Here is a 24,929-nt window from a genome sequence, read left to right as displayed (position 1 = left end):
GGCAACGACGCGCAGGCAACTGCATCCCCCCTCCCGGGTCAGGTCAGACGGAGCTGGCGTGGGCTCGGCAGGACCCAGGCACCAGCCCGATGGGGGAGACTCTGGGGTGGCTCCCGGGGTTCTGGAGTGCGGCCCGCCCACCGCGGACGCTCTGGACCCAGGCCTGGGGCTTTCCGGGCCTTGGTAGCCGCCAGCCTGGGAAAATCCCGGCCCCTTTCCCGGCGCCGCGGCCCTGCCCGGCAGAGCGGGGGAGGGGATTCCCGGAATCTGCCCAGAGACCGCCGTCGCGTCACTGGGCAGAATCAGCCCATGTTTGGACAGCGCTTCCGTAGCGTCAGCGGGGAAAGCCCCGGCGCGCGCGGCTGGGCGGGGCCGCGCCTGCGCACTGCGCGTTTCGCCCCAGGCATCCTGTCCCCCGGTGCTGGGGAGTTGCGGGACCTGGTCCCCGCCCTGCACCTTCCAACCCGGGAGATCGGGGGACGCAAGAAGGGTTGGACACCCAGGCTGGGGACGCAAGATGTCTGAACAAAGCTGGCGAGATTGACACAGTTACAGGAGCAAGCCACAAACCGCAGTGGGGTGGGGGCATCCCACTACTCTCCTCCCTCCGCCCGCCCGGCTTGGAAAAAAAGACAACAGAAATTAATAAAGAACCTTTTTTTTTTTTACTTAAATAGATTCAATAAAAAGTAAGAACAACACACACACAAACACATCTTAAAATAAATTCTTTAGATACCGACTGCGCGTTTCTTCCGCACAGTACGGTGCAGAGGGGGGGAGGGCGGGGGCGGGGGTCCCCTCCCCAGTATCTCCGAGGGCTTGAGTACCGGTCGGCGGGGCCAGCTCCGCCGCAATCGCCCCCTCCTCCCCTCCCTGTTAAATACACAAATATATTATATTCAATATGAATTGAGTCCAGCAGAAAAAAAAATACAAAAAAAACGTGGAAGGGGGGCTTGTAAACGTCGAGGTGGAAGGACTGGCCGCAGAGCGGGCGGGCAGGAGTCCAGTGTGGTTTGTGGCGTCCCCAGGCCCCGGGGCCGGTGCCCACCGCCTGCCCCCTCGCCCCATGGGAGGCGTGCGCCCAGCCGTCCAGGTTGGGAAAATGTCCGTACGGGGGATAGGGGGGCGCTCAGAAGGCGTGTCCCTTGACCCCAAGCAGTAGCTGGCAGCCGTTGCTGACGTGGGTCATGACCTTCTGTTTGAGCTGGGCCACCTGCTCGCGGAGGAGGCCGGCAGTGCTGGACAGCCCGGCGTTCTCGGCCTTGAGTGTCTTCACCTTGTCCTCCAGGCGCGCGATGCGCTCCAGCTTCCGCTTCCGGCACTTGGTGGCCGCCAGCCGGTTCCGCAGCCGCTTGCGCTCTACTTTGATGCGCTCCTGGTCTTCCATGTTGATGGGGGACACCGGCGGCGTGGCGTCGCGGCTGCGCGCCTCAGGCACGGTCTGCGGTTCCTCCTTGAAGGTGGAGGCGCCGCGGCCCAGGCCCAGCTGCGCCGGGTGACCGCCGGCGAAGGGCGGCGCGTGTGGGAGGTAGCTGATGGTGGCCGTCGGGTACGAGCTCCCAGTCCCGACGGTGGCCCCGGCTCCTCCGGAGGTCGCAGAGGCTGGAGAATAGCTGCTGAGGTTGGTGTAGACGGGAGGCGGCTCCGGGCCGGCATATACGCCCCCGGGCCCGGCCGGGGGCCCCCCGCTGGCGCCCAGGGACACGTTGGGGGGCGTCACGTGGTTCATCTTGTGCAGGTCGTCCAGAGCTTTTACAAAGCCGTCGGCGAAGCCTTCCTGCTCCTCGGTGACGCCGCCCCCTGCGCCCCCCGCACCTCCACCACTGCCACCCCCGCGGGGGTAAAAGTACTGTCCCGGGGGCGTGGGCGTCGTCGTGATCACGCCGTTGCTGTTGGGGACGATCAGGCGCTCCAGCTCCGATGAGGCGAGCTTGAGCGACGCGCCGGTGTCCGAGCCCTGGCTGGAAAAGTAGCTGCCGCCACCGCTGCCCTCTGGGCCGGGGCCCCGCGCTCCGGGTGCTTTAAGATTTCGGTAGGGGTCGGCCAGGTTGAGCGCCAGGCTGGGTTTCAGGAGTTTGTAGTCGTGTAGAGAGAGGCCGCCCGGGGTCCGGCCGTATCCGGCCGCTGCGTATGAGTCGTCGTGGTAGAAGGGCTGTTCCATTTTAGTGCACATCCGGGCGGCCCGGTCGGTCTGAGGGTCCCTGCGGGGCCGCCCCGGGCCTCGCTGCAGCGAGACGCGCGCAGTCCGCGGAGGTGGCTGGACCAGGTGTCTGGACGCGCGTTCCCGGGGGCCTGTACGGGCCGAGAGAGGCCAACAGGCGGCTGTGCACGGAAGCTCTGTGCGGCTTCTCTAGCCCCTCTGCCCCCCTCTGGCGCACTCGCTTTCTTCGTGTTGCGTCCCCCTTGCTCCCCGCTCCCCGTTGGCTCCGATGCTGGCCTGGACGCGCTCAAGGTCCCGGCCGCTCAGCCGGAGCCACACGCCTTTATACGGCGATTGTCAGCTGCGGAAGTGCGCTCCGATTGGCGGTCGCCCGAGCCGGGCCCCCGCGCCCCCCTCCTGGAGCGTGGGGAAGGGGAGGAGGCGGCTCGCGTCATTGTCAGGAAGCGCGTGTCCTTGTAAACAGCGGCCACGGGCTGGGTGGCTCGGAGCGACTGCAGGGGGAGGGGCTCAGAGGACCCTGGTGCGCGAGGAAGGGGGCGCTGGGGCGGTCAGAGGTACACGGGGAGAGGCTTCAGGGAGGGCGATGACTCCCCTGGAGTACTCGATGAGGGATACGAGGAACTGGTACAGAGCAAGTGTGCGTGTGTTGGGGGGACGGGAGTGGTCCCGAGCTGCACACGGAAAGGCCTGAGGGATCTGGAGTCTTCCAGAGGGGCTGGGGGGCTGAGAATACACTGAGAGACCCCCCAAAGGAGAGACAGGAGGGTTAAGCAGGGTAGGGGGGGGAGTGGTAAGGAGACGCCTGACTCAGAAATTGAGTGGGGGGTCCAGGGTACAGAAGAGTTGAGGGACTGGAATTTTCACGAGAGGAACTGAACCCAGGAAAAGTGAGGAAGGGGAGCGATCAAAAGTGTACACGGGAGCTGCTGGACACCCATTATGCAGAAAATGAGTAGGGGTCCTGGAGTCCATGGGAGAGACTGAGAGTCCCCCACAAGTTGGAAGGGGAAGGAATTGGGGGTCCTATATATGGAAAAAGTGAGTGAGGGTCCTGGGGTACACTGAGTCAAGGAAAATATGTGGGGTAGAAGATTAAGACACTGTCAGAGGTTGGAGGTCACTGGGGGTCATCTGCGAAGGCCCGACGGAGGAGAATTAGGAGGGTCGAGGCACCCCTTCAGTACTGAGATAGTACTGACAGAGGGTCTCCGGTTGAGACATGAGAGAAGGAGGGGTCTTTTGAGGATCCTGGGGACCTAGACTGCTGCATCTTCCACGATCGGCGTCCCCTCTTGTGGGTGACCTCTAGGTGCCTGTATACTCTGTCCCCACCCCAAAGACCTCCCCCAGTGACCCTGGACTTGACCGACATAGTGTCGGCTCCTGGTGCCTAGACTCAGCCCGACGGCCGGGGCGCGGTCGCCCAACCCCACTCCTTCCTTAGAAACAGGCTGGGGAAAGAGCGCCGCGGCAGGAAGTGTGGCAACAGCCCAGGGGGAAGGAACAGGGCCCTGCCTCCGTCACTCGAATCCTACGGGACCATGCGCCCCGCCCTGGGTCCAGCCGGGTTCTGCGCCTCGTAAGAGGAACCTGGGCTTGCGACCCCAGAGGAAGCCAGGGGCGTGGGACAGGCCCCGCCGCAGAGGCCTCCAGTCGTCGATCCCCACCCAAGCAATGGTTCAGCCCTTGGCGCCCGCAGGCGATCGCCGAGGCTGGCAGTCCGGGACGATTCCATCGGCCTGACGGAGGGGGACTCACCGGGGCCTGGTCGCCATGGCAACAGGCCGGAGTCCGCGGGCAGGATTGGGGGCGGGGCGGCCCCCGGAGTCTCTCCCCGCCGCCCATATAAGGGCACAGGAAGGGGTGGGGTTAACGCTGTCCCGGAGCCCCGGCCAGGAGCCGGCTGCCCCGATCTGCCAGGTCCCAGGGCGCGCCAGGGCCCCAGGACGGCTAGTCCCGACCAGCCCCGGCCGCCTGGCCCGGCCCCACCCAGCCGCTCTGGGGCCGCGTCCTGCCAGGTCCTGCCCGACTCGACCCAGCCTGGCAGGTCCCCGCCTGCCCGCGGGCCTGGGTCGGACTTCGCCCCCGGCCCGACGGGCGTGGAGGGGGCGGGTCAGTGCCTCGAGGCGACCCCGGTGCCTGGGCGGGCTGGCACGGCTGCCTCCTACCTCGAGCTGGGTGCCCTTACTTTCTGCCAGGAGGTCTGGGGCCCCTCCCCCCATACATCCCTAGGGGCTGGGGTGTCCCCACCTTCACTCATGTGGGTGACGGGCCCTACTCCTGTTTCAGTGTGCGGGTCGCCTCACCATCCAGAATACCTAAAAGGGGGATCCTTTCCCTCATCTGAGTTGTCTCCCTCATCTGAGGGAACCCCTCCAGAGCCCCTTCCCCAGAAATGGGTGAAGGTTTAGATGGTGAGGCTTCCAGTTAGACTTAAGGTGGGACTTCCAAGCAGATAGGCTGTGAGCCACTAGAACCAGAGGTGAGCTCAGTCTCTCTCTCTCTCTCTCACTCAGAGAGAGTGTGAGGCCTCTGTCTTTTGGGAGCAGAGAGAGGGTAGAGAGAGGCTGAGGGTGGGGGGCTAGCCAGACTTTGTAGGGCAAGCGCAGAGCTCACCAAGTGTGGAGGAGAGAAGGAAAACGAAAGAGGCAAAAGAGAAACAGCTCTGTGGGGGCTGGGGGAAGTCCGGCAGAGCAGTGGCTTTGGGGAGGAAGGTCCCATGAGAAGCTGGGGGTGTCCCCATCTTTGGAGGGTCCTTGTGATCCCTGGGTACCCCCTCTCCTCCTCCCTTGCTTGAACTGCTCCCCTCCCCCGCCTCAGGCTCAAGGGAGATTCCAGTGGCCGCTGAGTCTGGCAGGCAAGCTGCCAGGCCTGTGTCTCCTGCCCATGCTAATAACTGCAGCTGACATCTGGCTGGGCCCTGCGGGGGCGCAGCGGGCAACGTCGGGGGGCTGGGCAGGCCTGGCTGGAGGGCAGCATATCAGGAAGCCAACCTGCAGGTCCCACAGGCCAGGAGGCCACAGTGAGTCAGCCCTGACCAGTGCTGAGGCTGCCCATGCCAGGGGAGTCCTGGAGAGAGGTGAGACTGGCCCAATAAGGGTAGAGATGGAGGCCAAGGACCCAGCAAGGAAAAGTGGATGTATGGGGGGTGGGGGTCAGGGCAGGGAGGGATGCAGGGTTAGAGTCATGCAGACAGCAGACTGAGAAATAATAATTATTATTTTTGTAGCTAACACTTAAATGGCTCTTACCATGGGCCAGGCACTCTTCTAAGTGTTTTACATAGAATAATTCATTGCCTGCTTCCAACAGCCCAGCGAAATGCATGCTATTTGTAGCCCCGTTTAACAGACTAGAAAACTTAGGCACAGGAAGGTAAGGAACTTGCCTGAAATCCCACAGCTATAAGCACTGGAGTTGACCTAGAACCTGAGCTGTCTGGCTCCAGAGCATTAGCCACTTTTTATGTGGATAATGACAATCAGAGAGGCATTTATGCAGTGCCAACTGTATGCCAAGCTCTGCAGGCCCTTTCATGAAGGGTCTCATTTATCCAGGCTTGGGCACAGGGCAGAGGGCTGCTGGTGTGTTTGGGGGCAGGTCAGCATGCTCTCTGCAGGGTGTTTGACCAGGGGGTGGGGATTGGGCCAGTGAGGGAGGGCGGGGGCCCAGCTAAGCTGGTACAGCCGGTTCCAAGCCCCTGCCAGTTTCACCCTTCTAGCCTGGGTGCCACCACCTCATGCCGCCCCACTGGCGCCAAGGCTGGCCGTCCCTGTGAGGAAGGTGTGAGGATAGCCCCCTCCTCCGTCTGCCCTGGGTGCCCAGACTAGCATCTGGGTACTGCCCAGGCCCTGGGCTCCAGACTAGCATCTGGCTGAGGAGTCTGTGCCCAGGCTTCCCTCATGCCCAGGGGCCCGGGGCCTGGGGGACTGGATAAGGAGGAAGTTCGCCCCCCCCCCTCCACCTACGGGTCTCTCTGGGGCTTTTGGCCTTGGCAGGAGGGACTTCTCCTTCTTATAAATAGCCTGGCGACCCCCCTCCCCCCTGGCCTACTGGCTGGCAGGGCCCTCACCAGGAAACTGGGCTGGGGGCTGCCTGTGAGTCAGCCAGTGGGCAGGCCAGGACGAGAACCCGCAAGTCATAGCACCCAGGCTCCCTCGTCCCTGCCCCTGGGTGTGGACAGGCAGCTGGCAGGAAGAGGCTGAGGATCACGGAGGCCCTCCCCCAGGAACCCCTGGCTTTCCAGTTACTTCTCTCCTCCACCTCTGTGGTTTGGGGGGTCCCTCACCCCTCTCCTGGAGAGGAAGCTGCTCGGTTTTCTTGGAAGCAGGAAGGAGAGTCTGTCTCCTCAGGCTGACTCAGCTGGGCATGAGGGGAGTTTCCCACAAAGCTGTTTCTGTGCCCCCCACTGCTGGCGAGGTCTTGGGGGGCCTGAGCATGGCTGAGATCCCAGGTGCCCCATTTACGGGGGATGTGCTGAGAAAACAGGCCCACATCCCACCAGGGACTGAGGCTGCTGAGCTGGGCCTCCTAGGGGAAGTGACAAACAGCAGGCCGGGAAGGAGGGGGCGATGGTTGGAGAGAGGAAGCACCAGGATCTCTGGGTGGGGGTAGAGACTGGCTGGGAAGCCCAGAGCCCCGCAGCATGGTCCAGGGGCACGTGTGTGTCTGGTTGGCTGTGGGTTAGTGTGTGGCTGGCCTGTCAGGACATGTGAGAGTGTGTGTGAGGCCTGTCTTCTCAGGGCATGTGTCTATGTGTTGGCCCAACACTGCAGGGGTGTGTAGGACCTGCCTGCTTTGGCGCGGGGTGGGGGGGTTGGGGGGGGGAGTGTGTGTGTGAGTATGTGTATGGTCTATGAAATAGGTTGCATGTGGCTGGCCTATGTACATGAATGTAGGTTGTTTTGGAGTTCATATGGCTAACCTATTCGTGTCTAGTGTGTCTGTGTGTCTGTGTGTGTGTGTGAGGTCCGTGGCTTGCCTGTGTGAGGTCTGTGGCTGGTGTGTGTCTGTGGCTCAGCTATGTGTGTGTGTCTATGTGGGCTCTGTGGCTGGTGTGTGTGTGTGTGTGTGTGTTAGCCAACAGGTTCTGTCACGGTGTCTCTGTGCCAATGTGTTAGTGAATGTCCGACTGTGGCCTGTCAATGCTTCTCTGCGTTGGGTGTGACTGTCTGGCTAGACCATGTGTGTGACTGTCAGTCTGTCTGCTTACATCTGCCCAATCTGTCGGAGGGTCTGACGTGTGTGTCATCGGTGAGGTAGTGTGTATCTGTAAGGCTGACTTCTGATGTTCTCAGAGCATCTCTGAGTGTGTGTGCAACTGTGGCGGGAGGTGGGGGGATTCTGTTATGGTCTGTATGTGTCCTTCCCCATAGGTTTATATATGTCCATCTCCCATAGGTTTATGTATGTCTCTCTTGCCTCTGAGTATCTTTTTGAGTTGGTGATCTTGCTAGTGTGTGTTCATGTATGTGTGTGTGTGTGTGCGCGCGCGCACGCGCCTGTGTTGCTTTCTTGTGTGTCAGGATCTGACACTGTGTATGAACATCTCTAGTGCAGCTCTTGGGGAGCCTGCACTGAAAGTGACTGTCCCTTCTCTCTGAGTCTATCCACATGCATGTATTGCCCGTCTGTGTCTGACACACAGTTCTGTGTGTCCGTCCTGCCTGTGTGTTTCTGGCCTGTCACATTTGTCTCAGAGTGCCTGTGAGCATGCCACTGTCTGCCAGGCTGTGTGCTTCTCACCAGAATGTCAATGTCCTTCTGTATTTGTGTCTGTCCGTGTGTCCATCTTGCCTGTGTGCTGAGTTGATTTATCTGTGTCACTCACTCCCTGCCTTTATGCTTCTGGCCTGTCGGTGTCTTTGTGTGTTTGGCAGCATTTCAATCTTCCTCTTGAGTCTGCCCTGTCACTGTGTCTGTGTTTGACAGCCGTCTTGCCCAGATTTGTGTCTGACCCTGTCAGTGTGTCCCCAGTTGGCAGTCTCTCTGTGGCCAGGGTGACACGGGTGTTGTGTGTGTGACTGTGTATGTGTACACTCCTTGCCACCCCCCCCCAAGTCTGGCCACCCTGGGCCATGTTTACTCTGCCCCCAGCCGATTTCTGCCCTGCCCGGGGAGGGGCTGACCCTCCGGTCTGTCCAGCCAGCAGTCCACAGCCAGCAGTCCACAGGATGTTCCCGAGACGCTGTCTCCGCCGACATCCCCTCCCTTGGGCCACCTTCGGGTCAGGACCCAGGCGTCCAGGGCGGTGGGGGTGGGGCCGCAACGTGGCGGGGGGCATGCCAGGGCCCCGGAATGAGGGTGAGGGGTGGGGAGGCAACGGGCCCAACAGGTTCCGCCTCATTCCTGCCCCGCCTCTCACTTCCTGGGTGCCTGCCCCGGGCAGGGGGTGGACGGGATGAACCCCATGGCCTCAGAGCGCCTGGGTGGGGCATGGCGCGCCCCACAAGGACTCGCTTCTGCTGGTCACCCTGACACCCAGGCCTGAGAGACAGGAGGAGCCTGGGTCCTTCTACCGGCCAAGCCCCCTCCCTGCTCCTCTGCCCAGCTCTGGGAACAAAGCGTCCCATCTATTATTCACTTAATCCCACAAGGCCACAATAAGTGGGTCATAGTTATTCCCCATTTTCAGATGGGGAAACCGAGACCCAGAGAGTAATGAGGGCAGAGGCAGGATTTGAACCCAACCCTGTATGCTACCCAAGACCCCCAGCCAGCTCACCAATAGCCTTCCCTCCCCTCTCTAAAAATGGTACATGTGGGGTGGAGTATGAACCCAGGCCCCCACGAGGCCCGGCTCAAGGGGGCGCCTGGCTTGCTCTGAGTCAAAAGGAGCCCCTGGATGAAATGAATAAGAAAACGGCTTTAACCGTTTCATCGCCGATGGGCTCTGCAAAAACTTCCTGTGGGCTATGGGGGAGGGGCTGGGGGCTGGGTTCCCAGAGGGTTGGGGGGTAGGTACTGCCAATTCAGGGGTGGGGGAAACGGCTCTAGTGACCTTGGCAAGGGATGTCTAAGGCAAGACACCAGACACCGACCCTCGCCGGAGGTAGAGCCCCACTCCTTAAGCTCTAGGCCCCCAGTACTCGGTTCTCAGCCCCCACTGCCTGGAGGGGGGGTCTCAGAGTCCGCAGCCCCCTCCCCAAGGGCTTGAGTCACACAAGGGGAAAGCCGCGAGGGGTGAGTCACGGGGTGGAGAAGGGGAGCGAGGTCGGCTGCGGCCAGGGGACCCTCAAGCTGGCCTGAGTCACGCACGCCAGGGCCTCGCTGACCCCAACCCCTTCCCCGGAGACCAGGAGGCCAGGAGCGGGCAGCGCATTGTCGGTGGAATACGCAGCTGGAGGAAGAGCGGGAGGGGGGAGGAAGCACGAGCCCGGCCGCGCGGGAAGCTCCGGTTCCCATGGTAACCGAGGGGTCTCTCAGCTCGATGGCGGGGTTCCTCCCTCGTCAGGGACGGTCCCCGCGCGCCGGGGAAGCCCCCGCGCGCTCTATCGAGGGGCCACAAGTTTCAGGTCGGGCAGGAAGGGGTTAACGGCAGCCCCCTCCCGGGTTTCACCCGCGCCCAAAGTCCCCGCCAGGGTGGGGCTGTGCCCCGCGCTCCCCCGCGCGCCTAACCCCCGCGGCCGCCCACGCACGCACGCACGCAGCTAGCCCATCCCCCCGCGCTCGCACGCACGATCGCGTCTGGCTCCACGCACGCAGCGACCCCCGTCGTGCCTCACGTCACGCACGACGCACGCGCCCCCGCAGCGCCGGGAGGGGCCGAGAGTGGCAGGACTCCGGGCGCTTGGCGCACCCCCCCAGCACATCACCGCCTCCTCACGCTGTCTTGTGTGACTTTGACACCCCCCCACGCAAGGTCACAAACTCTCAGATCCACAGTGTCACACGGACACAGGATACACCTGCCACACGTTGGCACAAACATTAACTAGTCCAGCCAGCTCCGCGGCGAATGTGGGCAGGGTCACACTGTCACACATCGTTTGTGGTAGGGCCATTTTCATACACAGATAGGTGGCATATACAGACACTCCGATAAAGCCACACCATCGAGACAAAGTAAGACACAGATAAAAGTCTTGGACCTCAGGACTCCAGTTGTCACACAGCCACTCCTCTCACATGGAGATTGTAGAGACACAGAGACACATGCTGGGGACGGACACGCGACGGTCATGCTGTCACGCAGACATCACAAGTAGGGCACATGAAGTAAAGTAGGGTCACAGACACAAACCCACAAGGCCACACACAGGGACACCAGATTGTCTCGGGGACATGGATAAACCAAGGACAAACATGACAGGCTCATGCTATCACAGAAAAACACATGATGGAGAGAAGTAGGACACGGTCACAGAAACACAACCTAAACCCATACTGAAGTACTGATTGTCATACATTCACTTCTCACACAAAGAATGACCTAGGGATATAGACACACAGCAAGGTCCCATAAAGAGAAGCATGTGCCCAAGCCCCTGACAGCACCCCCCAAAACCACCAAATCACACACACATAGCCTGTTGGGTAAATTCCCAGGGCCCCAAGACACAGATAGATGCAAACACATAGGCCTGTGCACACACAATCACAGACCCACCATCTCACACCTACATAGATGTGAACACACTTCACATGGACTCAGAGACATGTACAGACCCGGGGAGGGGGTCAGGATGGGAGTCCTGGTGGAATGTCAGTGTCTGGAGAGCAGAAAGCCTGCCAGAGTCCCTCATGGTATGGGGCATGGTGTCCACCCTGAGCTTGTGGTCAGCCCCGGGGGTGGGGGAGGGGCACCATCTCCAAATGTGTGAACCTAGGGTCTCCATCCCAGCTCTCATGACTGGGTCTCTGCCCAGATGTGAAGGCCGGAGGGGGCGGGCGGGGGTCCAGCTGTGGCCGCAGGGAGGGGTTGAGTCACCCGCTTCCCAGCAGTACAGCCCAGGCTGGGCCCAGCTATTCCTGGAAACAGAGAGGAGGGGGTGGGGTCCCCAAACCAGCTGGGGGCTGCTGGTCCAGACCTGCACCCCGTCCTTAATGGAGGCCTCCAGATCATTCCCCAAACTTGGGGGCTCTCTCCACCGAAAGTGGGGGGTTTGAATCCTTCCCCCAAATAAAGGATCCCTGCTTCAAAATGAGGGTTTGTGACCCCTCTCTTTGGATTGAAGGCACACTGATGCCCCCAACAGTGGGGTTCCCTGCGTCACATAATAGGGATTGCTGCTCTTCCCTGCCAACGTAGGGAGCTCCCTTTCCCCCCAAACATGAGATTCCTTGCCGCCCCAAATGGAGGGTTGTGACTCCTCCCCCAACGTGAGGGCACCCAGACCTTCCTTTAAATCTGGGGACTTTTGGCTCCCTGAACATCTATAACGCCTATAATATCATGGCAACGTTAAAACAATTCAAGTCCATGCTCCGAATATTTAGATTCCTCCTAAACATCAAGATCCCTGCGGGTTTTGCAAGTATTGGGGACCCCACTCCCAAATATTTGGCAGTCCTAGCATGTCTCCCAACATTGGGCAACCAGGTCCTCTCACAAATAATCCCAGCCTCCTCTCCTTGTAACAGCCATAGCTCCGGCTCACCTTCCACTTCTGCCTGGTGGCAGGGGGGCCCCGCTTCCCCTTACTGGCAGCACCCTCTCCTTAGTGGGTGCGGGATAAGGGAATCAGCGGCGGCTGTTCTCACGCCCGCCGCCGTAAGGCAGCCTTGTCCGGAAGCCGGCACTGTTGGCCCTTGTCCCCTTCCTCCCTACTCCCCCCCACTCCACTCTACTCCCAGGGGATGGAGGCTGAAAACAACTCGGAAGGGGACGTGGGTGTGTAGACAAGCCTCCAAGGCCCCTGCGTGCGTGCACTTGTGCGTCTGAGTGGGCTGTAACCTGGAGTCTGGTGCTAGAGTGATTGTGTTCCTGCGATGGTGCGGGGAGCGGAGGAGTGCGGGGGGGAGAGGGGAGCTGTAGTCATCCTGCTCAACCCATTCGGGGGCAGGGTCGCCGAAGCCAGACTCTGGGTTGGAGGGAGCAGCTCCCCGCCCCTCAGACCTAGACCCACCCCCAAAGCAGAGTCCGCCCCTCTCTCTGGGTACAGCTAATAACCTCTAATTACTGCTCATTACCTCGCCCGCTCCGCAGGGGAGGGACTGCCGGGGAACTCAGGCGTCAGAGGTCCGGTGCTTTAACCCCTCCCTTAAAGCCGGATCCACCCAGAACCTCTGTTTCCTCGCCTGCGAACCGGGAATTTAAAGAGCACTTGCTACCTAGAGTCGTGGAGATTTCAACCATCTATATATTTAAATCGCTTAGCGGAGAGACTGCATTTTGTGGGCACCCCATAAATGGTGGCTGCGATTTTATTGTTAACTAGTATTGTTAGCACTTTTCCTTTAAGCCCCCTTCACTGCCCAGACGGGGTCTCAGAGTGGGCCCATCCTTTTCCCCGTAGGCCGCGTTCCTGCTGTCTGGGCGCCCCGGGTAGGCCGTGGCGATCAGGGCGGCCCTGTCCTGGGTTCTGAGGGAGGAGGGCCCAGGCGCGGGGCTCAGGGAGGGGAAAGGGCAGGGAAAGCTCAGTGGAGGACGGATCCAGGCTAGGCAAATAAGTCTGTCCGTTACCTAGGACATGTGTCTGACCCATCCTGCCGTCGACTTAGAACCCAAATCCCCTTGTCTACCCCTAGGCAAGACTATCAAGTCACCTACACTGGGAAGAACCCTTTAGTGTTGCTCCCCCTCCAAGTCCATAGAATATATTAAGACCTGCCCCTCTCCTGCGCAAAGGCTCTGATCATAATGTGGCTAGACAGCAGAATTTCTTTCAGCCGAAGGGAAGGGACGAGAATGCGCCTGTACAACAGGGTGGGGCAGCTCCGCCTCCGATGAAAAGGAACGACGGTGAAGTCTCCGTTACCCCAAAAAGAGCTCGGGGAGGAGGGGAGGCGAAGCCACCCTTGGGATGCGCAAGGCTGGCCCAGACTGACCCCTAGCGGCAGGCTGGCGCCCAAAAGCTTCCCGGATCTAAGATGGAGGGTCTGAAGCCCTAAGCTGGTGCCGGGAGGAGATCACGTGTCCAGGGCGGGGCCTGCGCTTAGGGGGCGGGGCGGCGCTCTAGGCCGAGCGGGAGGTCGGGGCTGCGGGCGCTCGCTGGTGGCTGATCTGGACGCCGCTGCGGTGGCAGGGCTCCGCGGCCGGGGTTGAATCCAATCGGGAGCCATGAGCGTGGACAAGGCCGAGCTATGCGGGTCTCTGCTCACCTGGGTAGGTCGGGGGCGGGGCCAGGGACAGGTGTACGCCCTCTCTTTTCGCCCGGGAGCCCCGACCTTGGCTCTGTGCACCCTTCCGTCCTGGGGCAGGGAGGAGGAAGGGGTCGTCGGCCTGCCAGGCCGTTGCACTCTGGCCTGAGCACCTGACCCGTCAAGTGGCAGGTTTCCGTGTAAAGAGCAGGTGAGGCCACGCCCCTTGGTGGCTGGGTCATGTGGGGCGAGGGCACAGGTGAGCTGGCCTGGTCACGTGGTGCCTATGGGGACCAAGTGACTCGCGGTCTGACCTCGCCTGGTCGCGCGGGGTTTGTTGGGCAGAGGTATAATGAGGCCACGCCCCCTCCGGTCCGTCCAGGTGAGCAGAAGCCACTCCCCCACGGAGTTGGCTTGCTGAAGCAACAGGCCAGCCGCCACCCAGCACGTGAGGGTCCTGCTGACCGGAAAAGTCTGTAAAAGGGGTTTTGTTCCGTGGTCCCAGGCCCTGATAATGCCTGTTGCACTTTCCTCTCCCCCACCAGTTGCAGACGTTCCATGTCCCGCCCCCCTGTACCAGCCCCCAGGAACTGAGCAGTGGCCTCGCAGTAGCCTATGTGCTGAACCAGATGTGAGTGGGGCTGAGGGGGAGGGTCCCAAAAGGGTCCCCCAGCAGCTCATCCCACCTTCTCACCCCCAGAGACCCTTCCTGGTTCAACGAGGCATGGCTCCAGGGCATCTCAGACGACCCAGGTCCCAACCGGAGGTTGAAGGTGACAGGTGGACTCATGAATGGGGGACAGACTGGTGAAGAGTTGATCAGGGAAGGGTCAGTTAGACATGTCCTGGGTGATGGACAAACAGATCTGGACAGGAAGAGGGACAGATGTATGGTGACCAGCCAACTATGTATTTATTCCTTCATTCTTCTATTAAGCAGGCCTGGGTGTGCAGCAAGGAATAACTCAGACAAAACCCTGCATACACAAACATTAACATTGACTTCCAATGGCAATTAGCTCTATGAAGACAATAAAAGCTGGGCCACGAGAGAGAGCAACTGAGAGTGGGTGGGTGGTTACTCCAGATGGGCTGATCTCCATGTAAGATTTGGAGGAATAGCATTCCAGACACAGAGAGCAGCAAATGCAAAGGCCCTGAGTTGGAAATAAGCTTGGTGTGATCGAGGAAGGGCAGGGGGGTCAGAACAGAAAGCAAGGGGGCAGGAATGGTAGATGAGATCATCAAGGGCCTGGCAGGCTGGAGCAGGGAAGATAGATTCTATTTTAAGTGCTGTGTAAAGTCAAGGAAGGATTTTAGTAGAGGAAAGACACAAACCTGGCTTGGGCTTTAAAAAGCTCCCTCTGGATGCTTGTAGAGAAATGGAGGGGTGGGCAGCAAGAGTGGAAGCTGGTGCAATAATTCAGGTGAGAGATGATGATGGCTAGGGTCAAAGTGTAGTGGGGCAGGTGGTGAGAAGTGACTGGATTCTGGGGACACGTGAAAAAGATGGGCAGGTGGGTAAGAAGGGCAGGCAGCCAGACAGGTCACTCCTAGGAGAGGGGACATACAGACAGAGAATGGGGCTAAACAAGATGAGATGACAAGGGATTGGGAGGCGAGACAGAGAAAAAAAGAATGGGCTAGACAGATTCAGGGTGGGGGCTGCTTGGCCCCTTCTGGGGGGATTTGGGACCCTGGACACAACTCCTTGCCCCTCCCCAGGTCAACAATCTGAAGACAATCTTACAGAGCCTGGTGGAGTACTCCCAGGATGTGAGTAACTGTAAAGGGATTTAGGGGGTTGGGTTGGGAGGAGGGGGGATCCGTCAGCCCCTGATACCCCTTCCTCCTCCCATCCTCAGGTCCTGGGGCATCCCATTTTGGAGCAGCACCTTCCAGATGTGAGCCTTATTGGCGAGTTCTCCGACCCAGAAGAGCTTGGCAAGCTGCTTCAGCTGGTGCTGGGCTGTGCTATCAGTTGCGAGAAAAAGCAGGGTATGGGAGGTTAGGGGGTCCCTAGGGGAAGACCTGAGGAAACGCTTCTTGCCCTTCCACCCTCCATCTCAGTCTCCCCCACCTTGACCCCCAGAGCACATCCAGAGAATCATGACGCTAGAGGAATCAGTTCAGCATGTGGTGATGGAAGCCATCCAGGAGGTAGGTGGGTATGCCCACTGTAGCGAGGAGCTTCAGGGGAGGGGACATCTCCAAGGCAGCTGGGCACAGGCTCTGCCCTGGTAAGGTCTGGGCTCTGTCTGGAACTCAGCTGGCCACATTTCCCTGTCCCATGTGTCTGCCAGCGCCCCCCAGCTCTAAGTCACAACCTAGCACACTAAAAGGGCCAGGCCTCGGAATTCCCTGGTGGTCCAGTGGTTAGGACTCAGCGCTTTCACTGCTATGGCCCGGGTTCAATCCCTATTTGAAGAACTAGGATCCCACAAGGCGCGCAGTGTGGCCAGGTGGCCGGGGAGTGGGGAAGGACCAGGACTCCCTGCGTGCTGGACACATGAGGCAGCCTCTGGGCTGGGGTTATTGGGGAGGACTGGCTTTGGGGACAGGAGGATGGAGTAGTTCTTAGTCTGGATTGTAGAAGCCTTGGAGGCTGCCCTCAGAGGGCCCAGTTCATCTCAATGTCCTCCCACTGCACCCCCCCCTCCAGCTCATGACCAAAGACACCTCTGACTCCCTGTCACCGGAAACATATGGGAACTTTGATAGCCAGGTAAGGGGTGGGGACCTTGTTAAAGGTCCGACCCCATTACTGATTTTCAGGGCTACCTAAGGAGCAAGGGCTTGACCTTAAGCCTGTAAACCACTCCCATCCTCCAGGGTCCTATCCTCTTCCCTTGCCAGGTCCCCAGGGTTCCTGAATTGCCTTTTCTCCAGTCCCCTCAGGTCCCAGCCCTCTCTTCTTAGATCTTGAGGGTTTCTTGGCTCCCTCCTCTCTGTCCCTGAAGATCCCATCCTCCGTTTCCCCATTTTCCTCCCCTGGATCCCTGAGTTTCTTGTTTCTCCCCACCCTCCCCCCTCAACTCCTCTCATCAGTCCCGCAGGTACTACTTCCTGAGTGAGGAGGCTGACGAGGGTGACGAGCTGCGGCAGCGCTGTCTGGACCTGGAGCGGCAGGTGGGGCCGAGGTGGGGGTCCACAGGTTCTCCCAGGGCAGGGCCGCCCGCATAGCCCCTCTCCCAGCTCCGGCTCGTCTGTATGCCCTGCCCACAGCTGGTACTACTGTCAGAGGAGAAGCAGAGCCTGGTTCAGGAAAATGAGGTGCTGAGGGAGCGGGTGGGCCGGTCCGAGGGTGAGGGTGCCACCGGCCTCACCTCCAAGAAGCTGCTACTGCTGCAGTCCCAGCTGGAGCAGCTGCAGGAAGAGAACTTCAGGTATGGTCATTTGGGGACAGGGCCAGCAGGCCAGGGGACTGGGGCAGGCACAGTCCCTTCATGTGGTGCTTCCCCCACCCCCAGGCTGGAGAGCGGCAGGGAGGACGAGCGCGTGCGCTGTGCTGAGCTGGAACGGGAGGTCGCCGAGCTGCAGCAGCGGAACCAGGAGCTGACCAGCCTGGCCCAGGAGGCACAGGCCCTGAAGGATGAAATGGATGAACTTCGGTGAGTGGCAGGTCCCCACCACACACCCCCATTGCCAGAGTGCCCCTCTGATGCCATAGGACCTCTGTAACCCCCAAATTCCTAGTGGGCACCCACAGTGCCCTGTTGACTCCACCGCACTATCCTGGAATCCACCTTGTCCTCTGGACAACACCAAACTCCCTGGATCCATGGTGCCCCCCAGGACCCCACAGTGTCCCCCTGTTATCCCACATTGTATCCCACATACCTTAGAGCAGGGGTCACAAACCCCTGGGCCGCGGACTGGTTCCGGTCCGCAGCCTGTTAGGAACTGGGCCACACAGCAGTAGGTGAGCAGAGGGCGAGAGAGTGAAGCTTCATCTGCCGCTCCCCATCGCTCCCCACCACTCTCCATCACTCTCCATCACTCGCATTACTGCCTGAACTATCCCTCTACCCCCCGCCGGTCCGTGGAAATATTGTCTTCCATGAAACCGGTCCCTGGTGCCAGAAAGTTTGGGGACCGCTGCCTTATAGGATCCCTGTGACCCCAGCAAGCCTAGGGGGTCATAATGCTCCCCAGACCCCACTGCACCATTCTGGGACCCATCATGCCCCAGCATCCCATGGTGCCCTTCAGGACCCCACAATGCAATAACTTTGCCCCTGGTGACCCCTCTGTCCCCCCATCACATGACTGTACCTTCTTATGACTCCACAGCATCCCTGCAAGCACAAAGTGCTTGGTAGGCCCCCATAGCACCCACCCCTCAACCTCACTGTGCCTTCTGTTGCCTCAAAGGGCTCCCCTGTGACCCCCATGGCATTCCTGTAATGTTAAAGTGCCTAATGAGCCCCTACCATACCTTCAAGAGCCCCACAGTGCTCTGCCTCAAAGATCCCCCATGACCCCACCACGGCCCCTGCACCCACAATACCCTTGTTAGGCCCATAGATACATCATGACCCCAAAGTGTCCATGGGGGCTCCTCAGAACCTCTGGGCCCCATCATTCCCCCTGTAACCCCACAGTCATTTTTGTGTCCCCCAGATTCTGATTTTGACCCTGGGCTAACCATTGATGTTTAGGGCTCCCTTTATGCTCCCTAATGATTCCCCCAACGCCACCAGGCCCCGCTGACCCCTGACCCTCATGACCCATCACCTTGAACCCAAATGCCCCAAGGCTGACCTGACACCTTCCCCTGCCCTGAGGGCCTCGCATCCAGGCTGAACCCTTGACCTCAGACCCGCCTCCTCTTCCCATTGCCCCCGCCCGCAGGCAGTCGTCAGAGCGCGCAGGGCAGCTGGAGGCCACGCTGAGCAGCTGCCGGCGCCGCCTGGGCGAGCTGCGGGAGCTGCGGCGGCAGGTGCGGCAGCTGGAGGAGCGCAACGCCGGCCACGCAGAGCGCACGCGGCAGCTGGAGGAAGAGCTGCGCCGGGCCGGCTCCCTGCGCGCCCAGCTAGAGGCGCAGCGGCGGCAGGTACGGGCGGGGGCCTGGACCTGGACTGGGGTGGGGGCTTCTCTTGGCCGGCCGCTGACTTTAGCTCACCCTCAGCGTGGTGCTAAGTCCTTCCACCCAGCGTCTGCTCCCATTTTTATATAGAGGCCACACCCTTTAGGCCAGCCAGCTCCTCCCTAGGCTTGTAAGCTCCACCCCTTAAGCCTCCTCCAAGTTCCCTCAGCTGGTCCCTCTGGCTCCGCCCTTTCACCTTGTACTCAGTCCCTGCCCCTCCTTCCCACCCTGCTGTCCTCTCCCCTCTCCTCTGTTTAGGTTCAGGAATTGCAGGGCCAGCGGCAGGAGGAGGCCATGAAGGCCGAGAAATGGCTATTCGAGTGCCGCAATCTGGAAGAAAAGTATGAGTTGGTGTCAAAGGAGAAGGAGGTGAGGCTGAGGTCCCTCCACCCAAGCCCCACCCTGACCATCGTGGCAGAGCCCATTCCCTAGGACAGCAGTCCCCAACCTTTATAAGATTTTTTTTAAGGGAACTTTATTATTTTTATTTATTTATGTTTTGGCTGCGTTGGGTCTTCGTTGCTGCACGCGGGCTTTCTCTAGTTGCGGTGGGGGGGGCTACTCTTCATTGCGGTGCGTGGGCTTCTCACTGAGGTGGCTTTTCCTGTTGCAGAGCACAGGCTCTAGGCGCACGGACTTCAGTAGTTGTGGCACGTGGGCTCAGTAGTTGTATCTCACGTGCTTGGTTGCTCCGCAGCATGTGGGATCTTCCCGTACCAGGGCTCCAACCTGTGTACCCTGGATTCTTAACCACTGCGCCATCAGGGAAGCCCAGAAGTGCCCAACCTTTTTGGCACCAGGGACCGGTTTCGTGGAAGACATTTTTTCCACGGACTGGGGGTTGGGGGCAGTAATGCGAGCAATGGGGAGCTATAGGGAGTGGCAGACGAAACTTCACTTTCTTGCCCATCACTCACCTCCTGCTGTGTGGCCCTGTTCCTAACAGGCCGCGGACCGGTACCGGTCTGCGGCCCAGGGGTTGGGGACCCCTATCCTAGGAGACCGATCCAGCCTCAAGTGGCCTGTTGCATCCCGTCCCTCCAGCGGCTGCTGGCAGAACGGGACTCCCTGCGGGAGGCCAATGAGGAGCTGCGCTGCGCCCAGTTGCAGCCTCGCGGGCTGACCCAAGCCGGTGAGTTGGAGGCCCATCCCAGGGCCTGGGAGATGGCTGGCCTGGCCTTACCTGGTCTGGTGTGCTGTTAGGGCAGGCAGAAAAGGCAGTGTCCCAGGGCTTGTCTAGGTTGGGGGCAGAGCTAGGCCACATTGGAGGGAGGCTAGAGTGGAAAGAGGTGACATGGGCTGACAGAAAGCAGGGACTGTGTATCGGGGCTCTGGGTGGGGCAAAGGCAAACCCAGGCCAAGGATCATGGCTCCTTGTCATGCCAGGGGTGGGGTTTGGGTCAAGTCAGGCTTTTGGCCGAAGTTGAACCCCCAAAGATGCTTCTCGGAAAGAGGATCCTAGGGATGGGGACAGAAACTGTGCAGCCACCTGAAGACTTTTCACACATTCTCCAGACCCTTCACTGGATCCCACCTCACCGGCTGTGGAAAACTTAGCAGCCGAGATCCTACCTGCGGAGCTCAGGTATCCTGGGGTCACTCAGAGCTCTGGCCCCACTGGGGCCTGCCAGTGCCCACCCTCAGCCCCGTCCCCAGTACAGGTATTTACCACTAGCCAGGCCTGCTCAACTTGGTTCCCAAGTCCTAGCCGGGCTTCTAGGCCCACTCACTCCTAATTCTGCTCTTACCTGGCCAGGGCTCTACCCCTATTGGTGCCTCACCTCTTCAGGATCCGTCCTGAGTGCACAAATTAGATCCAACCCATCTGTCTCCATCCCCCAGGCAAAAATCCTTTGCTCCAGCCCTGCCCACATTGGGTTCTGCCCCCAGGATACAGCCCTGTCCTCAGTATATTCCCTGTTAGGTTCACTGCCCTGTGCGCTGCCCGTAAGAACTCCCACCCCAGCTTTTCACTTTTCAGTGTCTTACTTTACCGGCAGCCGCATCTCAGTGTTCTAACCCTCTCCTGTAGCCCCACCCTTCCCTGGCGCCACCCCTAGACCCAGCTCATGGCTCCGCCCACTTTGCCCCCCAGCCCCACCGGCGCTCCGCCCACCCATGCCTAGGCGCTGTCCCCTGTACTCTAACCCTACCCCAGGGTCTGGCTGGGCTCTTCCCCCAGGGCTCTATCCCTCTCCTGGCCGCGTCTGCCCAGTTTCCCTGCTGGAGCCTTGGTAGGCCTGAGTGGTGACCCATCTCCCGCACTGCTCACTCCTTCCCGGTCCGCAGGGAGACACTCCTACAGCTTCAGCTGGAGAACAAGCGCCTGTGCCAGCAGGAGGCGGCCGACCGGGAACGGCAGGAGGAGCTGCAGCGCCACCTGGAGGAGGCCAACCGCGCGCGCCACGGCCTGGAGATGCAGCACCGGTGAGGACCCACCTGGCGGAGGGGGGCCTCTCACACGCTTGGAGGGGGGCTGAGGGCGGGCGCAGGCACTAAGTGGGCCCCCCAACCCTGCAGGCTGAACCAGCAGCAGCTGTCGGAGCTGCGGGCCCAGGTGGAGGACCTGCAGAAGGCCCTGCAGGAGCAGGGGGGCAAGACTGAAGATGTGAGTGCCCACCTCCTCCCTGCCTGGCCCTCCTTTGTGTCCCCCAATAACCCTTCTCTCTCTTCCCCCTGCTGCCCGATGCCCCGTGAAGTCCATTGTAAGTACCTTGAGCCCAGGGTGGCACCCCCTACCCTCAGTCTGGAAAGAGGTTGGGACCTCTGGAGCCCTCACTCACCCAGTGCCTCTTCTCTCCTCCAGTCAACCCTGCTGAAGAGGAAGCTGGAGGAGCATCTGTGAGTCCCAGAGTGGGGGTACTCTTCGTGGGGGGAAAGGCTGGGGCAAAGGTGTGGGAGGTGGATCCGGTGTCGATGGGGAGTTCTTGATGAGGAAAGGGAGTCTGACGGGTCAGCTCAAGTGGGGCCTTATAGACTAAGGGAAGGCATGTGGAATGTTTTGGGGGAACAATGGGGTGCCACAGAGGAAATTGCAACAAGGTTGTGTGACGAAGTAATAGTCACCTTTTACTTTTGCATTGTTAAAAAGGAAAGTTGTTTTTTTGTGTTTTTCATTTTTGGCCACACTGTGTGGCTTGTGGCATCTTAGTTCCCCAACCGGGGATTGAACCCGGGCCCACATCAGTGAAAGCTCCGAGTCCTAACCCCTGGACTGCCAGGGAATTCCCAAAAAAGGAACTATTAAAAAAAAAAAGAAAGAAAGAAACTATTTTAAATGGCTATCACATTTATAGTTTAAAAACCAAAATGTATACCGAGCTATACAGAAATAAAGGGTATACCTCTGAGTGCTCCCTCATTGACTCAGTTTCCACCCCATTCCACCCTCATTTCTATTAGTTTATTATGGAAATCCTTCCAGAATTTTTAAAGCAGATCCAAATGAATATGAATATAGATTTTTACTATCATTCCTTATTTACGCAAAAAGTAGTGTAATATGTGCACTTTGCTTTCCCTACTTAACAAGTTAACTGGAGAAATTTCTCCTTAAGAATAAATAAAGGAGTCCTTCTTATTTTTTTTTTCACATATAGCAGCCTTTGTCAACTGGGGTTCCATAGGGGAACTAGGCCTTACAGAAAATTATTTTCGTGACTATTTTCTCAGTTCTGCCAAGGATGCAATGAAGCTAAGGCCGACCTGGAACACAGAAAGTTATTTCCTTACAGAGGATGGATACCTGGAGGCATTAGGGCTTAATTCTCCTGTAGAATTCTGGTCCAGAAGGTCTGGCCTATAGCATTTTTTGTAATATTGTAATGTGTTTAACTCATTCTTTCTAGGTATTTGCAATTTCAAGCAATGTAACAAAGTAAACCTTGTATAGGCATCATTTTGCTTGTGTGCAAATATACACAAAAATGCAATGGGTGGCTCCCAGGGTACATGCCTTTGTAATTTTAGTAGACATAGCCAGAGGTTCACTATTAGATGTTACACCATGTTCCATGTCCGACACATGATAATAGTCTCACCTACAGGAATCTTTGGGGTTTTGCCACAGGTGGCAGAACTGTCAATTATTAGCTTGCATTTCCTTTCCTGTTTTAAAAATGTTTAAAAGTTTTAATTTATTTTTGGCTGCGTTGGGTCTTTGTTGCTGCACGCGGGCTTCCTCTAGTTGCAGCAAGTGGGGGCTACTCTTTGTTGCAGTGCGTGGGCTTCTCATTGCGGTGGCTTCTCTTGTCATGGAGCACGGGCTCAGTAGTTGTGGCTCGTGGGCTCTAGAGCACAGGCTCAGTAGTTGTGGCGCACGGGCTTAGTTACTCCACAGCATGTGGGATCTTCCCGGACCAGGACTCGAACCCGTGTCCCCTTCATTGGCAGGCAGACTCTTAACCACTGTGCCACCAGGGAAGTCCCATATTTCCTTTTGTTTTATAAGAGATTTGCATTCCAGAAAGATACCTGGCTGCTGGGTAGAGAATGGAACTGAGGGGTTGAGAGTAGAGGGGGCTGGCAAGGGATGATGGTGCCTGGACCAGCGAGTGGGCTGTGGAATGGGGAGAAGTGGACAAATGGGAGGGCTGGTCCAGGGCCCACCTGATGAGGGGTGTAGAGGGTTGGGACTCTGATGGCTGAGGAGATGGTGGGGCCAGCGCACATAACCCCCAGGCTTGGGGTCAGGCAGAAAGGTCTGCAGGGACACTTCTGGCTGGCTGGGAAGGCTGTGGCCACCACTAGGAGAAAAGAAATGGGCCCAGAGCTCAGCCTACTGCTGCCGGTCCCCTGCCCGCAGGCAGAAGCTGCATGAGGCAGATCTGGAGCTGCAGCGGAAGCGCGAGTACATCGAGGAGCTAGAGCCCCCTGCCGATAGCAGCAGTGAGTGGGACTGGGTGGCCGGCTGGGTGCAGGGAGCCCCAAGCTTGGCACAGAGCTGAGGGGCCACCTGTTCCCCCAGCAGCCCGGCGTATCGAGGAGCTGCAGCACAACCTGCAGAAGAAGGACGCGGACTTGCGGGCCATGGAGGAGCGGTACCGCCGCTACGTGGACAAGGCGCGCACAGTGAGGACGGGCGCTGGGTGCCCTACACGCCTTCTGCCGAGGCTGCTGCCTCCCATTGGTTCATGCCTCCTGACCCCACACCTGTCATATCTAATCATGTCACAGACTTTTACACCACGGCCTGTGAGGCCAAGGTCACCCTGGCTGTGTCTTCCCCAACCCCTAGGTCATACAGACCCTGGAACCCAAGCAGCGGCCACCTGGGGGGGCTCCTCCGGAACTCCACACCCTGAGGACACAGCTTCGAGAGCGGGATGTCCGCATCCGGCACCTGGAGGTGGGTGTCCTTGTCCCTTCTCACTGTCCTCAGCATATCCAGGTCCTTGACTATTGCCTCCTTAGCAGATGGACTTTGAGAAGAGTCGAAGTCAGCGAGAGCAGGAAGAAAAGCTGCTCATCAGTGCCTGGTATAATATGGTGAGTGCACCGTTGCCATGGCTGAAGTATTGGGTGGGCATGGCGGTCCTGTGGGCTCACCTGACCCCAACTATGCCCCTCCCTCCAGGGCATGGCTCTGCAGCAGCGAGCCGGGGAAGAGCGGGCACCTGCCCATGCCCAGTCATTCCTGGCACAGCAGCGGCTGGCCACCAATGCTCGCCGCGGACCCCTGGGACGCCTAGCACCCCTGAACATGCGCCCCACTGACAAGCATTGATGGATCTCAGGATCCTGCCACCTGTCCAGCCAATCAGGGCTTAATCCACCCTGGATTCCCCTGACTCACATGGGGCCCAGCATTATGCCTCAGCCAGTTGCTTGAGAGCCTTGAAGTCATAATCTCTGCCCTTTTCTCTCCCAGGTGGGACGAGAGTGCAGGATGAGGCGGGAGGCAGGAATGGGCCTATTCTTTTTAGCAATGTGATTCTTATTCTTGATTTTAGTGAGCTGCCAGGGGAGAGAGTGATTTTATATTTGAGAAGAAAGATAATAAAGACTTTCAATCTGACCTGGCTGGACTCTGGGCTCTGAGGGGAGGGAGAGAAGGTAGGCCAGGGGCTCAGGTCACTGCTTTTAAGAAAATCCTAGCTTGTGTTCTTACTAAAGTGTGAGTGACCGATAGCACCCCGTAGGAAGTTTGAATCATGTTTGTATCTGTGTAACTGTATGTGTGTGTGGTGGGTTTTGAAGAAGCTTCAGACAAAAATCCCTACCTCAGGAAGCTGTCAATTCCAATGGAGACAGATAATAAACAAAATAGATAAAATATTTGATGTGAGAAGTGCTACAGAGAAAAATAAAGCAGACAAAAGTCATGGGGATGCAGGAGGTGGATTTGGGAGGTGGTGATTTTTTTTTTTTTCTTTGCGGTACGTGGGCCTCTCACCGTTGTGGCCTCTCCCGTTGCGGAGCACAGGCTCCGGA

The 24,929-nt window shown here is 58.9% G+C and overlaps 2 protein-coding genes across 9 annotated transcripts; one reads left to right on the top strand and one right to left on the bottom strand.

Moving 5' to 3' along the window:
• Positions 1–642: 642 nt before the first annotated feature.
• On the bottom strand, positions 643–2,477 carry JUNB (JunB proto-oncogene, AP-1 transcription factor subunit). The gene has a single exon (XM_067733449.1). It carries the CDS (start codon positions 2,177–2,179, stop codon positions 1,136–1,138), a length of 1,044 nt encoding a protein of 347 aa, XP_067589550.1. The 5' UTR covers positions 2,180–2,477; the 3' UTR covers positions 643–1,135.
• A 1,840-nt stretch (positions 2,478–4,317) lies between these two features.
• Positions 4,318–24,513, top strand: HOOK2 (hook microtubule tethering protein 2). 8 transcript variants are annotated; one of them, XM_067733448.1, is made up of 22 exons: positions 11,102–13,433; positions 13,954–14,039; positions 14,109–14,181; positions 15,134–15,184; positions 15,274–15,406; positions 15,501–15,568; positions 16,071–16,133; positions 16,457–16,537; positions 16,634–16,794; positions 16,879–17,019; positions 18,263–18,464; positions 18,756–18,866; positions 19,542–19,629; positions 20,013–20,082; positions 20,787–20,924; positions 21,018–21,105; positions 21,304–21,338; positions 23,302–23,384; positions 23,464–23,567; positions 23,734–23,844; positions 23,913–23,984; positions 24,073–24,513. In XM_067733448.1, the coding sequence occupies exons 1-22, from the start codon at positions 13,389–13,391 to the stop codon at positions 24,220–24,222; spliced, it is 2,154 nt and encodes a 717-aa protein (XP_067589549.1). In that variant the 5' UTR covers positions 11,102–13,388; the 3' UTR covers positions 24,223–24,513. The 8 variants fall into 8 exon arrangements, with proteins under 8 accessions (XP_067589543.1, XP_067589541.1, XP_067589547.1 ...); XM_067733446.1 differs by lacking the exons at positions 11,102–13,433; positions 14,109–14,181 and adding an exon at positions 4,325–5,246; XM_067733441.1 differs by having other exon boundaries at positions 11,096–13,433; positions 16,604–16,794; positions 21,018–21,338; positions 23,910–23,984.
• Positions 24,514–24,929: the final 416 nt, after the last annotated feature.

The sequence above is a fragment of the Pseudorca crassidens genome, chromosome 3 (genome assembly GCF_039906515.1).
Source record: "Pseudorca crassidens isolate mPseCra1 chromosome 3, mPseCra1.hap1, whole genome shotgun sequence".
In the NCBI taxonomy this organism is placed as follows: Eukaryota; Metazoa; Chordata; class Mammalia; order Artiodactyla; family Delphinidae; genus Pseudorca; species Pseudorca crassidens.
Note: the sequence above shows the minus strand (reverse complement) of the source record. Positions and strands in the feature narration are given on the sequence as shown.

What these genes read in the sequence shown, in the direction of transcription:
- JUNB (XM_067733449.1), bottom strand. Translation starts at nt 2,179, where the DNA reads ATGTGCACTAAAATGGAACAGCCCTTCTACCACGACGACTCATACGCA.
- HOOK2 (XM_067733440.1), top strand. Translation starts at nt 5,054, where the DNA reads ATGCTAATAACTGCAGCTGACATCTGGCTGGGCCCTGCGGGGGCGCAG. An exon ending in CAGTTGCGAGAAAAAGCAGG is followed by an intron (nt 15,407 to 15,500) that starts GTATGGGAGGTT and finishes CTTGACCCCCAG; the next exon opens with AGCACATCCAGAGAATCATG. An exon ending in ATGGGAACTTTGATAGCCAG is followed by an intron (nt 16,134 to 16,456) that starts GTAAGGGGTGGG and finishes TCCTCTCATCAG; the next exon opens with TCCCGCAGGTACTACTTCCT.